General features: G+C 41.3%; 1 protein-coding gene across 1 annotated transcript in view; it reads right to left on the bottom strand.

The window, feature by feature from the left end:
* Positions 1-13,194, bottom strand: part of LOC133406013 (ephrin type-B receptor 1-like) — a 100,304-nt gene that overhangs the window by 39,751 nt on the left and 47,359 nt on the right. Inside the window, exons 6-9 of the mRNA XM_061683199.1 lie at positions 12,414-12,569; positions 10,248-10,510; positions 4,491-4,566; positions 3,151-3,275 (exon numbers count right to left, since the gene is read on the bottom strand). Of these exons, the coding sequence (XP_061539183.1) occupies positions 3,151-3,275; positions 4,491-4,566; positions 10,248-10,510; positions 12,414-12,569 (620 nt within the window). The remainder of the gene's footprint in view (positions 1-3,150; positions 3,276-4,490; positions 4,567-10,247; positions 10,511-12,413; positions 12,570-13,194) is intronic.

The raw sequence follows: 13,194 nt of genomic DNA, 5'->3' as shown, positions 1-13,194 counted from the left end.
TTAATCATGTAAAGCATGTTGATTTACCTTGTATATGAACTGGGCTGTATAAATACATTTGCTTTGCTTTGTATTGCGCTCGGAAATTTGAGTCAGCAAGCCAGTAGAGTCTTGGAAAAGATACCGATTGGAGTCTACATCTCTGAAGCTTGGTATGTAATTTAGACTGTGTGTGAGTTATTGATGTAGTGACTCACAAACATTTTGTATTAAAAATGAGCACAGAGACTGGCAGCTGCTTCCCCTCGAAACATTTTCTTCAATTTTGTAGGGAAGGGCAAGCAAATGTCAGGAAATAATATTGGTTGTGTTTGAGGTATGGTGTCCGTCATGTCATCTCCATCCAGCTCACCTTCTCTATACCATTTATTCAGACTTTGCTTAAAGAATGAATGTTTCCCCTTTAGCAGATGGAAGTCCACATGTCAGGTTTGGTTCAGTTGAAAATAGTTCTAGTGGGGTTTGTTTGATTGAGTATTAACGCTATCATCCGAACCCTGTTGTGCACCAAACACAGACAGACATGGCTTGGGTTTGTTCTGCTTGCAAACAAACTAGTGGGGTTTGGTTTATTTCAGCTCAAGTGTGAACATTAAACACGGACCAGCCTTAAAATAACAGCAGCGGAATTTTTTAAAACACTTTTTGATAGTATATCTCCATATTAAATAAGGACTGTATGTCCATTAACTTGACACACTGTTTTGAAAGTTGGACTTTGGACATGCAATATGGCAAAGACAGACTCAGGTTCAGCTTTTTTTTTTTTTTTTACTGGTAGCTTTTGGTCCAATGATAACAATGCCAATGTGAACACTGTGTAAAGGAGGACGATATGTGTGAGTAAAAACACACCAAGTGATTTGAACCGGACCACAGTACTAAACTACAGGACAAGTCTGGACACTTTTAGTGCGAAAGTCATACATACTGTACGCATCCTTCTGCATAATATAGCCAAAATATCTCCCTATAACAAATAATCTCTGAGTAAAGGATGGTATTGTACAATAAGAGACAGAACAGAATCAAGGATTGCTTGATCTCGATAACTCCTGCACATGTACCAAGACAGGATTTCAGAAGCATTACATGTAAGGTGTTTCATTGAAATCCAGTAAACCCCAATTGAAGCTTGTACGCGAGCATCTGATCCTCAGTGTGTACTTGTTTTTAAATATCAGTTTGTTCCCTGCATCGTTTCTCGAACACAGTAAATCGCATCCCTTTAAATGTTTGTTGATGAAAGTGATCAGACACACACAAACCAGCTCAATATGTTCCTAATTGTGTATGGGTGTCTTGATTAAATTCTGATGTACAGGGGGGGAGGTGGGTCTCACTTAGTCGCATGATGGTGCTCCTGAGGCCTGGCCCCCCAGAGCTGGATGACTGCTTGGTGATGGGGCTGACCTCTCATGGCCTGTGGCTGATCCTTGGGTTTTACCCCCTTATCGTTCCCTTGTCGGGTGCCCCTATCCGCCCTCCTTTCCAACAAACAAGGGACACTCTCCCACCCTCGGGCTGGGTGGGGACTGGCTGCATTGCGGGCCCTGCGGGTTGGGAGAGTGCGTCTGCCTCTCCTGGGGTGAAGGGGAGATTGGGTGGTGTGGCTTGTGGGGCGGTGGGTGTGGTGGAGGGGGTGGGGGGATTTTGGCTGGTGGGGTGGCATTTGGTCCCTGCAGCACTCACTGGGTTGCCAGTGGTTGGGGCACCTCGGTGGGGCCAACGGACAGCCGTGGGTCCATCGCTGTGGGACTTGTCCCGTCCACCAGGCTGCTCTCGGGTGGACCCCTGGGCCTGATCCCGCCCCTCGATTGATTGGGTGGGGTCCTCAGCCTCCGCGGTGCGGCCACAGCAATTACAGGACACTTCTGTCAGTCTTTGTGCATGTAAAACGGTGTCAATTCACTTGCATGTATCCGCAGGCACACACCCTAGGACTCTTTCACTGGGTGTGGGGTCACGCACTTACTGCGACAAATAACTCATGAATATGCAAATTGCTTGTGTATGCCCTCACTTACACTCTCGTCCTGTAGACATTTTTAAAATTTACATAATTAATGCCACCACACTTGAGTTGTACAGCCGGGTTCACGACCCTTGTCCTGCATGCTCTTTCTTCTGTCCTTGTCCTGTTCTATCTTGTCCTGTCCTTCCCTCACAGGGTGTAGCGCTACAGCCCCATGCAACACTCATATTTAATGTTTCATTGTTGTAGATAATGTAATGATTTACTTCTCTCATCCTGTTTACTATTAGTGCTTTGTCTTTTGTCTTTGTTTCTCTCTCCCTTCTAGAAACTTTGTTCTGTTCGACTGATCAAATCTGAGTCTCAATAAACCTCAATTATCATACTAAGAACCAACAGCGGAATCTTAAAAACTCTACTGTGACACAGTAAAACTGTTCCAGCATAAAAGGGATACAGATTTTCCATTCTGCTTGACCTAACAGCCGAAAAGGACAAAAAATTAATTAAAAAATGCAGATGTATCCAGATTATGAACTGTGTTAAAATGAATATTTCTTTTTATGTGTTCTTTGTGTGTGTAGTGTACATTTTTTAACCATGTCAAAAGCGTACGTAGTGTAGCTCATGTAGTCATAAATGCAATTCTTTTTGGGGCAAGTTTGCTACGTATCAATTTGACAAAAAAAGGATGTTGATGAACGTGTCTTTATAAATCATTTTTTTGGGTGGAATCTGGTTGCAAAATAAAGACATTTCAAATAAAGAAAACAAACTATTGGAAAACAAAAAACTAGCATTGCAAGTGATTTCTCAGTTTAACTTAAAGTGTACCATTTCCACACAGAAAAACAGGAAGGAAAGATAACAAAATGTCCTGATTTTAAAAGATAATATTCTATCTACTGTACATATATTTTCATGAGCCAATTCACTGACACCCCATTTCACATGTTTTTAGTTAGATGCTCATATATGTGATGCATGATGTCTGAACGGTTGTTTATTTCAGCAATAAAAACGGTGAGTTAAGATGAGCAAGCAGAGTCACTGCTGCGACTCCCACTGTATTGAGAATTGATGTTGCTGCGTTTGATTTGCCCATGTTATCGATTCTAATGGACTGCCGGCAGTGAAGAGTATGGAAATAGCACACATTAATCATGCAAATATACCTGGTCATAGAATCGTATCTCATAGTCGAGGATTATTCCGTTGGGATGTTCAGGGGGAGGCCACGACAATGAGAAACTGCGACTTGTAGAGCTCACTTGGTGCATTATTGGAACCATTGAAGGAGCTGTTAACGATAAACACCCAGGTGCACACAGTTAGCATACAAGAATTATGCAAATACAGTAGGTAATAATGATGCAATGACATATGGAAGATTATTTACAACCAAAGAGGAAGCATGTTTCCCCATCATGAAAATGTGCTGGCCACTAATGGAGGAGCAAGAATAATGCTTATAATGCATTTAACACACCATTTTAAGAGCCAGTGACTGTTGGCCATAATGTATTGCTTATTTATGGGTTTGCTGCTGAGTTTTTTACTCCCCCCCCCCCATCTCATTATGACATTACATTGAGAGGTAAAGGGATGAGATGAGAAACGTATACAGACAACATAACAGTTGTGTGCCCGTGATACACAATGAATGATATTCGAGTGGAAAAAAACATACTGAATTTCCATGCAATTTATAATTTGATTTGTTAACCAGCTTTATGGTGCTCGTGATATTAGACCGTATCAACTACAGCAATAGTTTCATCAGCAAATGTTCTGAAAAGGACCCCTTTTTTAAAAAAAAAAAAGATTGTATTTGAAATTAAATATTTCTCCTGCAACATGCTTAATACTTGCTCATGGTTTTAGAAGCCCTCCCCTCTAGAGGTAAAAAGGAACTCATTTTTTTTCGTTAAGTGCTAAAACATTCATGGGATCCGGGAGGTTGGCATCTGGCAGTTGATTTTCGATCTGCTCAGAAGTTGTTGAAGGAGGCAATTGATCACTTATTGAGAAACAATGAGCCTGGCAAACTGGAAATGAGGTAAATAAAGAGTTTTCTATCAGAAAAGGAACATTCCAATCTAACGTGGGTTGATATTTCACTTCAGTCTCTCTCTATAACGTATTGATGGACCAGTAACTTGGCTGACTTTATAGTCTGTGAGATGTACACTATCAGGAACTGGGAGGAGGGCAGGGCCAATGGTCAAAGGCAAGAAAGAAAATGAGAACTAACAGGATGGCAGAGGCAAAAAGGACAGCGTGATGAAAGCTGCACGAACAACACAGAGGAGATGGAGTGTAGAAAGGAAGACAGAGGGAAAGAGATGACAAGCTAAGAACATGTTTTATGAATTAAAAGGCTACAGCTCAATTTCCTTTATCCCCCTAGCCATCCCTCACTCCCATAATCCACAGTGCCCCAGGGTACGATTACACACACCCCACAGATGGCCGCGCACACATGCGTCCGCTAGCACAATGCTTTTGCACTCACCAGCTTGATTGGTTGTAATGTTGAGTGACACCTGCTGGGCGGGATAGGGGCTCTTGTTGGAGACACCGTTGACTGCCTGTAGAATATAAATACAATCAGCATCTTACATTATATACATGAACTTTTCTTCAACCTTTGGTATTTATTGAATGGATAATATGAGAAGATAAAGGAGACACTCTCAAGCCAGCAACATTACGGACACCCTAATGACATCCAATACAAGGACAGTTATTGAAAAAGATGAAAATGATCTGTTTTGTGCTATTAACAGTATATTATTGCCATTGTAGTTTGCAGTAGTGTTGAACTGCAGTGCTTGCTGTACTGAAGGGGGTTGATGCATTGTCAGTACGATGCAACAGTTCTGCCCCGCTGCAAACTATACCCACAAAAATACAAATATGGCTCCTTAACAGTTTGAAACCAAAACTGAGCATTATGATTATTCAAATTTTTAATACAGTTCTTGTACCGAATGTCATCAGATTATGCAAGTCTTCCTAATGAAAAACTCAGTGAGTGTGATGATAAACGCTTTCAAAAGCATGCTTTCTATTCCTTACAGACGACCCCTAATCTGTTGTCTGATATTATCAGTTTGTGATCTAATTAAGTGAACAGTTGCTTCCGTACCTGCTGGGAACGCACTCTTGAGCTGACTCATTTCAAAATGAACACTGTAAATACCGTATGTGCTTGACACCAACATGAATTTCCAAAGACTCGACAATCGGTACTGGCCTGTCTGCCGCACATGATGTTATTGTCAATAAAAATGACGCCCTCCCAAAAAAACGTTCCAGTCAAGCTCATTTCAGCCAGCATCAAAATATTAATTCCGCAATGTTTTGCCATTTCTTTTGGGTTGTCATGCATTTAAATTCCATAGATATGTAACAAGAAGGAACACTCAGTGAAGATTATGTTAGCTTCTTACGATCAAAAAGTAGTTATATGTGTATGTGTGTTATCTTTTAGCTTTTCACAATACATTAGTGACAGTTAATGTTCACAAAAGAGGTGAGGTTCTTTCAAGTTTACAATGTGTCTGCAGCCCCTCTTCCTTTCACAGGCGATGCCTTTAGACATCGGGTGAGTACTGTTGACATTCCCTATCAGTTTAATTTATTCCATTAGACTCAAGTCGCAACTGTTAAGATTAGAAAAGTAGTTAATTTAGTTTGAAGACTCTAAATTGCCCGTAGGTATGAATGTGAGTGTGAATGGTTGTTTGTTTATATGTGCCCTGCGATTGGCTGGAGACCAGTTCAGGGAGTACTCGCCCGAGGATAGCTGGGATCGGCTCCAGCACGCCTGTGACCCTAGTGAGGATCAGCGGTACAGATAATGGATGGATGGCTAGTTAATTTAGTTTTCAATCCTCAGTTTAACAAAGAATTGCATCACGAACTGTGAACCTTTCTTTGAATAATAATCATTTCTCAGAATCATACTTTTGGATAATGGGAAGGTTTAGCGATGTTATTAAAAAAAAATCATCTTAAAATTAGCTTAAGATAACAGCTTCAAATTTTCAGAGCTTTTGGATGTCACTTTCCTTAATGAAAATAAGAATTTTCAACCATTTATCATAACTTTCCAGAATTAGAATTCATTATTATTATTAATTATTAGTAGAATTAACTGTGTAGCACCAAACTTCACTGTTGCGCCAGCTACTTTTATAAGTAGGTGGATACCAAGTTTTAGCCTGATCTATCCAGTAGTTTCTGGGAAATATTAAACCCCCGCTATATTGCAGTTCAGTTTTTCTGGTCCCAATATTTCAAGTGTTCTCTTTTTTTGTACGGGGGGGCTTGGGAGGGGGGGGACTATGGAGGGGGGGGGGACTATGGAGGGAGGCTAAGGAGACTTCCCACAAGCTCATTTGGAAAAAATATTTTCAGGTCCCACCATAATTTTTCAAGAGGATTGAGATCAGGGCCACTCCATAACATTGACTTTGTTATCCTTAAACCACTTTGTAACCAGTTTGGCATATGCTTCGGGTCATGGTCCATTTGGAAGATTCATTTATGCCGACGCTTTAAATTCCTGGCTGATGTCCTGAGATGTTGCTTCAGTTTTTACACATAATGTTCTTTGCTCTTGTTCTTTTCTGCCAGGCACTGCTGCCTAACAGCCAAATCCCCCCACCCAAGACCCACCGTCCCTCAGAGATGGGTGTATGTGGTGCATTAAAACGTGGGGATGAGTGTGTGAGATGCATTAAAATCCAGGGGGACAGGCAGGGCGGAGGGGCAGGGCGCCCGGACCAAGAAACAGCACAGACGTGCTGAAACCCGAACTGACACCCACACCCTCCCAACCCTATACCAGTCCCCCAGGGACCCCTGGATATGTATATGTGCCCAGATGTGACTAGTGAGCAAAACATATACAGTGAGTGTGTACTAAGTGAGTGATTAAGAGGCAGGTCGGGCCCATCAGGCAGGACAACCACCTACGAAGAGGGCCACCCCACCCATTCCCGGAGCATCGACGCCGTGACCATCCACACCTTCCCGCCAGGACACACTACCCGCCCCTGAGTGTGGGAGGTGCACCCCCCCCCCCCCCCCCCCCCAAACCAGGCAGGGACATAAAACCCACAGCAGGTCCCACAGCCTGCAGGGGACCCCCCCCCCCCACGAGTAGACGACCACAGCGGGATGCAAGGAACGGAGAGAAAAGGAGAAAGCAGGTCCGAGGAGCAACAGGGGGGCCCCAACGCCCCCACCAGCAGGCAGAGCGGGGGACCCAGGCGAGCACCAGCTGGCACCGCCCCAGCACCCACGGAACATGGGCGAGTCACCATCACACCATCAATGCTCCCCGGAAAGTCACCCCAGTGGTACCCCCACCCCCATCTCGGGAAGGAGTGAAGAAAGATTATGCTGAACTTAGAGCAGATTTCAAGAGTAACGCGATAAATCTTTTAGAAAATCTTATCAAGACATCTACCAAATTGGCAAGTGGCTTTAATGTGAGGAGATATGAGCTAGCCACAGTTCAATCACACACTATTTCAGAACCCCACACTGCGCTCACAAGGACACTGAGGTGTTTGTCACGCGATAGGTGACCTTGAACCAGGCACTCAGGCCTGATGGTAAAGTCGATTCATGATTAAAGTTTGAAGCTTAAACTCAGTTACAGCGTTAAAGATGAAAAGATTCGAGTGTAGGAGTGATTTCTAATCAACTATATATGCAATGTGCAAATGAAGCAAAAACACAACACAGGTATCTGGGACATGAAGTATTCTATCCTTGCAATGATATCCAGCCTGCTGTCGGCAGAATTGATGAGACACGAGATTATTTACTATCAAGGCTGTTTAACGGAATTTAAGATAATCCTTGAAGAACTTGTCATGAAACTTTCTAAAAGTACCTTTCATAACAACTTTCCTCCAAAACACTCTGTTGTGATAATCACCCCACATTCAAAGTAGCTATTATGGATTTTACATTTTACCAATAAACCTTGAGCTTGTAAAAGATTTGATACGATATGAACTTTGATGTGATGCAGCTTTCAGTTTGGGGAGATTTAATATGCAAATCAAGAGTAAAGAAAAAAGTGTTGCCGAAGGGCTTCTTGAAGCCTTTTTCGTTTTTTTTAAATAGTATTTTTATTGGGCCATTGAATATTTTGAACGCAATGTTGACTTAACTTAAGCGTACATCTTTAACACAGTTAAGCCAAACACAGAAGCCGCTTCCTTCGGATCTGCATTTCATTTCAGCATATTTTTTTTAGTTAATCAACATATAACCACACATTTGTAGACACTGACAGAATACAAGCATCAATATCAGATCTGACCTCAGCTTTTATGATCAGATATATGAATTTATTAACCACCTAATCAGATATTTTAACCTTTGCTATACTGTACCTTGTAAATCCCAAGTTAGACATCTTTATGTATCTAAATGATACATACCTATACCTTAAACCATCATCTATACCTTATGGTCGTATAGATAATGGGGCTGAGGGAGGCAGTTGCATGAATGTCGGGGGTGCCAAAAACACCATTCATCCATCCATTTTCTGAGCCGCTTCTCCTCACTAGGGTCGCGGGCGTGCTGGAGCCTATCCCAGCTGTCATCGGGCAGGATGACAGCAGGATGGTTGCCAGCCAATCGCAGGGCACATACAAACAAACAACCATTCGCACTCACAGTCACACCTACGGGCAATTTAGAGTTGTCAACTAACCTACCATCCATGTTTTTGGGATGTGGGAGGAAACTGGACTGGCCGGAGAAAACCCACGCAGGCACGGGGAGAACATGCAAACTCCACACAGGCGGGGCCGGGGATTGAACCCAGGTCCTCAGAACTGTGAGGCAGACGCTCTAACCAGTCGTCCACCGTGCCGCTGAAAAGGGGAACCAGTTGAGGTAACCCGAGTCCTGAATATTTTGTCAATACTTAAATTTATGTTGAATAACATTTGTGCATAACTACATTGAACAAAGCATCCTGAAGTGTCTACCTGGGATTATGGAATAATTTGATTATGATTAACTATTAACAAAGGCATAGCAACCAAATCTGGCTAATGCATTCAGGTGTCTAAATTCACCATTAAACTATGAATGATTATGATCTCAAGGCAAAATGTAAATGATATTCTTTGACGATAGTGTGTGTTTTGTGGAAATATTGTTAAACAGCGTTACAAACTGAGAGGAATATTAACAACAAACGAATATCAGTTTGTCATAGAGAGCTACGGTATGAAATATAAAAACATACGCTATGGCTATGAAAACAATAACATTATCTTTTTCCCCACTGACTTTCTATCTAACACATTCACTCACAAAGTGCCTCTATTCTGGATCAATTACTTTAATGGCTGAGTAGTGTCATATGAGAGGAGTTACAATGCACATAATTCATCTACGTATTTCCAGTGTACATACATTTACGACTGTAATGACCAGGTCAAAATGTTCCAATATGTCTAGGTCCAGGTCTAAACTGGCAACAGCCTACTCGGTATTGGGCCGGTTACGTGTTTCAAGGTAAAAAGTACAGTTTTGTTACCGCTAAAACTTTCAAAGAGTGAGTGAGTGTTTTTTTTTTTTTTTTTTGAGTCATGAGTGCAGACAAACTGCCACAAGCTCTCCCCTCCTGTTGTTGGTGCGAGCTGTCAGTGAGGGTACCGCGGCTTGGTAGAGGAAGCAGATCATATTCACCCATTACTCTGAATAATTCAAGGTGACATTAATATATCACTATAACACTGTCATAAAATGATTGTTTGCAACCAGCTATGAGAGTCTACCATGTCTAAAATGGGTGAAATTAACATTATACAATCACTATCGGGGCAGATGAATCGCTAACTAACATGGCAATTAGTACTTTTACTGTTGGAAATTAGTACTATTAATGTTGTACAACATTTTGAGTTTATTTAAAATAATAATAATAATAATAATAATATGTTTTTTTACATTTTCTAATGTACCTATGAAGTTATTTACCCAAACATGTCAAAATAATATATTTAAGAGGAGTAATTGCAATACTGTGACACTGTGAAACCTCAGAATTTTAGCTTATGGTTATCATACCATCAGAATCTGATAGCCTACTGCGAAAACCTGTAGTACACAGTAGCGAGAGCGCAAATACCCGACTCATTTCCGGCACTGGTCACACATGCTAATATACAAATGAGAATTACAATTGAATAAAGGCCTACATGGTACGTGTCATGCAACAAACCTGTATGTCGAAGGTGTATGATGTGTGGGCCCGCAGCTTGCTGATTTCCACCTTGGTTACTTTTAACCCCCTCCGGCCCGGATCATAGGCCACACTGTCGTCACATGGCTGACAGAGCCGTCGCTCACCGCTGTGACATCGGTGGCACAACACGTTGTAAGACAAGTCTTGACGGTGCCCGATGTCACGCGGTGGATTCCACTCCAGTTGCACTGATGTCTGGTTAACAACTGAGACCAAGTTACGAGGACCCGAAGGGACACCTGGAGAGGGAAATGGGAGTATGAGAGTGAGATTTAAAAAATATAAGCCTAATGTGTACTTCTTTATTATTCACGACATCATAAATCACAGAATAGCCTGAGATTAAAATAATCTTGTGGACCTTATGCTTTCTATTCAAACATTTTATACAATGCAATATTCTCCATTATCAGACAAATAACACACAAGATCAACAGCGGTTGAGTTTCTCTACTCAATATTTCATCTACTTTCACTTGCTTTTGAAAAAATTAGATTTACATGCTTCTCATATGACATATTGTTAGTTTGTTGCATCACTCTTTGCATTGCATAAAATACAACACAGTTTAAAGAAGCTCTTAACATGCATCGCTAACTGAAATGAAGTTTTTTTTTTTTTTTATCTTTCTCTCGTTTAATGTTAAGGGACCAACATTACTTACTTTCATTTTATTATTTTAAATAACTTCATCTTTTGTGTACTTTTTCTTGCTTTCAATGATAATTTTCAACTGTAATAAAACATTCTGAACTGAAAAATTGAGTAGGAACCTCTCATCAATTATATTTTATGGTGACTCTGTATTGAGGTTTACAATGTTCTTTGTTTGATACCAGGTTATGTTTGCCCTTGAAATGAAGGCACCCAGACGATTAATGGAGCAGCGTGCATTGAGTACCTTGACACCTGAGAGCTTTTCAGTGTGAAAACCTGATGTTTTTTCCACCAGCGTCAATTTGTCCTCATGCTGCCATTGTTGCACTGAGTTTATTTATGTACTTTCCCTGTTGTCAGAATGGGTTAGCGCCCAATTGTTTCGCTCAGCACTTTGGCAGAATAATTTCTAATATTACTTTGAGATTACTACCATGAAATAACCCAAGAGATGATTAGTGGTGGCACACAAGCAGCATGGGCTCCCAATTATTCTGAATTTTAGAGTCAAAGATGATATGCATGAGCTGTATTCTGTCGGATAATATGTTGCTGCATAAGAAGACTCAAATGTCATGGGTCAAATGGGTGTAAAAATGCAAAGACAAGCCTGAGGAAAAGGTCATGTCAAGCTGGTGTGCAACTTTGTCATTTATATGCTGATCGAAATCATTTGCATATCAGTATACAAGCGAAACCTGGGTAAAATCACAGCACAGTGCTGAATCAGTCTCGTGAAGTTAGGTAAAGGTAATTTTTCTTGTGCTACCTTTCATGATCAAGCATTTGCAGTGATTTCAGGACTGAAATAAAGTGAGTGAACTGTGCATGAACCAGCTTTTAAATTCCCTAAAAACCATGAAGTTCTTCTATCTAGGTCAGCAAGGACGGGCACATCTAAGCATAGTACACGAGCACGCAGGAAGCAAATTCCCCTTGTTTATGTTGTCAACGCTAAAAAAAGACATTTCAATGCAGAATCCCACAATATACATTTAGTTACACCCTGTACGCCCTCACAACTGTTGGAGGAAGGATTGTTTATCCTTTAGTTAAGAGGAGACATACATGAACACACACAAACACAAATTCTGTCTGGCCGATATGATTCATGTCTCAACCTACTTCCACCACGTCTCAGTGGAGCTGAGAGCGAATGTTTCTAACCCTGCTCCTCGTCTTGCATAGCAATGCAGCCCCTTCAACACTCGAAACACATATTCACTTCAATGAAAAGCCAGTGGAATGTAACAGAAGAAAAGATGGGGACTCTGCAGCAGCACTGTGGCTTAAACTTCTGCATAATTTTACAGATGAAATGGCAGTCTGCTAAGACATTTGCCTGGCAGTCTTGTCCTGTGTTTACAGTACTATATATGTTCAATCCTGATCACTACAGTCCAGAATATCACCAATTATACAGCAGTTTGTTTGAGTCCGTTTACATTTTTTTTTGTATGGATGTTTGACAGAGAGGGACTCACTGGTGCACAAGTCCTGTGGTTTGTCCATGTCACCACGATAGTAACCATTCCGACAACCACAAAGGGAGGCAGCCTCAATGGTGGACCGACTGTTAAATGGACATTGCTGACATAATCCGGGCCCCTGGGATGATTTAAAGGTGCCCTGTGGACAAGCTGGGAAGAAATGGGAAAATGAGAATGAGCACCTTTTCATATTATAACAATTTACTAGAGTTCATACACAGTGTTCCCGAATATGTTGGGTTGACAGTTGCACGGAACAGGATTTTTGGGTGACTGCGCGTTATTTAGAAAAGACACACAAACGCATGTTTTGTAGCTTTTCCTTTTAATTTTCTTTGTACAGCAGTTTTATAGCTTTGTTCCTCTTATCTGGGTCAGAGTGTTTTCTATCCATTAAATCAATAATTTACCCTTTAAGATGAAAAGCATCTATGAATACTTAAAGATGGTACGCCCCCATTTTTAAGTTTTTCATCATTCAGGAGCATCATGTTCTGAGCAAGAACTAATTCAGATTGCAGCCATGCTGTTTCATTATTCGCCATCCCCCTCAGAAAATAGGAGTGCTGAAATGGAGGATACCATCAGTGTAGATTGGATGCTTATACACGGTACATTAGGATTCTGTTTTTAAACCAATCCATAACTGTGAGCTATTGTTTTTCAGGGATTCATGAAGGCCATCGCTTACAGATCAAATACCAGACCGCATTCGAAGGTGTCAGGACAAACAAATACACGAACAAATAGTGTTGAAAATTAGACTTGTCACAAC

Source organism: Phycodurus eques, chromosome 8 (assembly GCF_024500275.1).
Source record: "Phycodurus eques isolate BA_2022a chromosome 8, UOR_Pequ_1.1, whole genome shotgun sequence".
In the NCBI taxonomy this organism is placed as follows: domain Eukaryota; kingdom Metazoa; phylum Chordata; class Actinopteri; order Syngnathiformes; family Syngnathidae; genus Phycodurus; species Phycodurus eques.
Note: the sequence above shows the minus strand (reverse complement) of the source record. Positions and strands in the feature narration are given on the sequence as shown.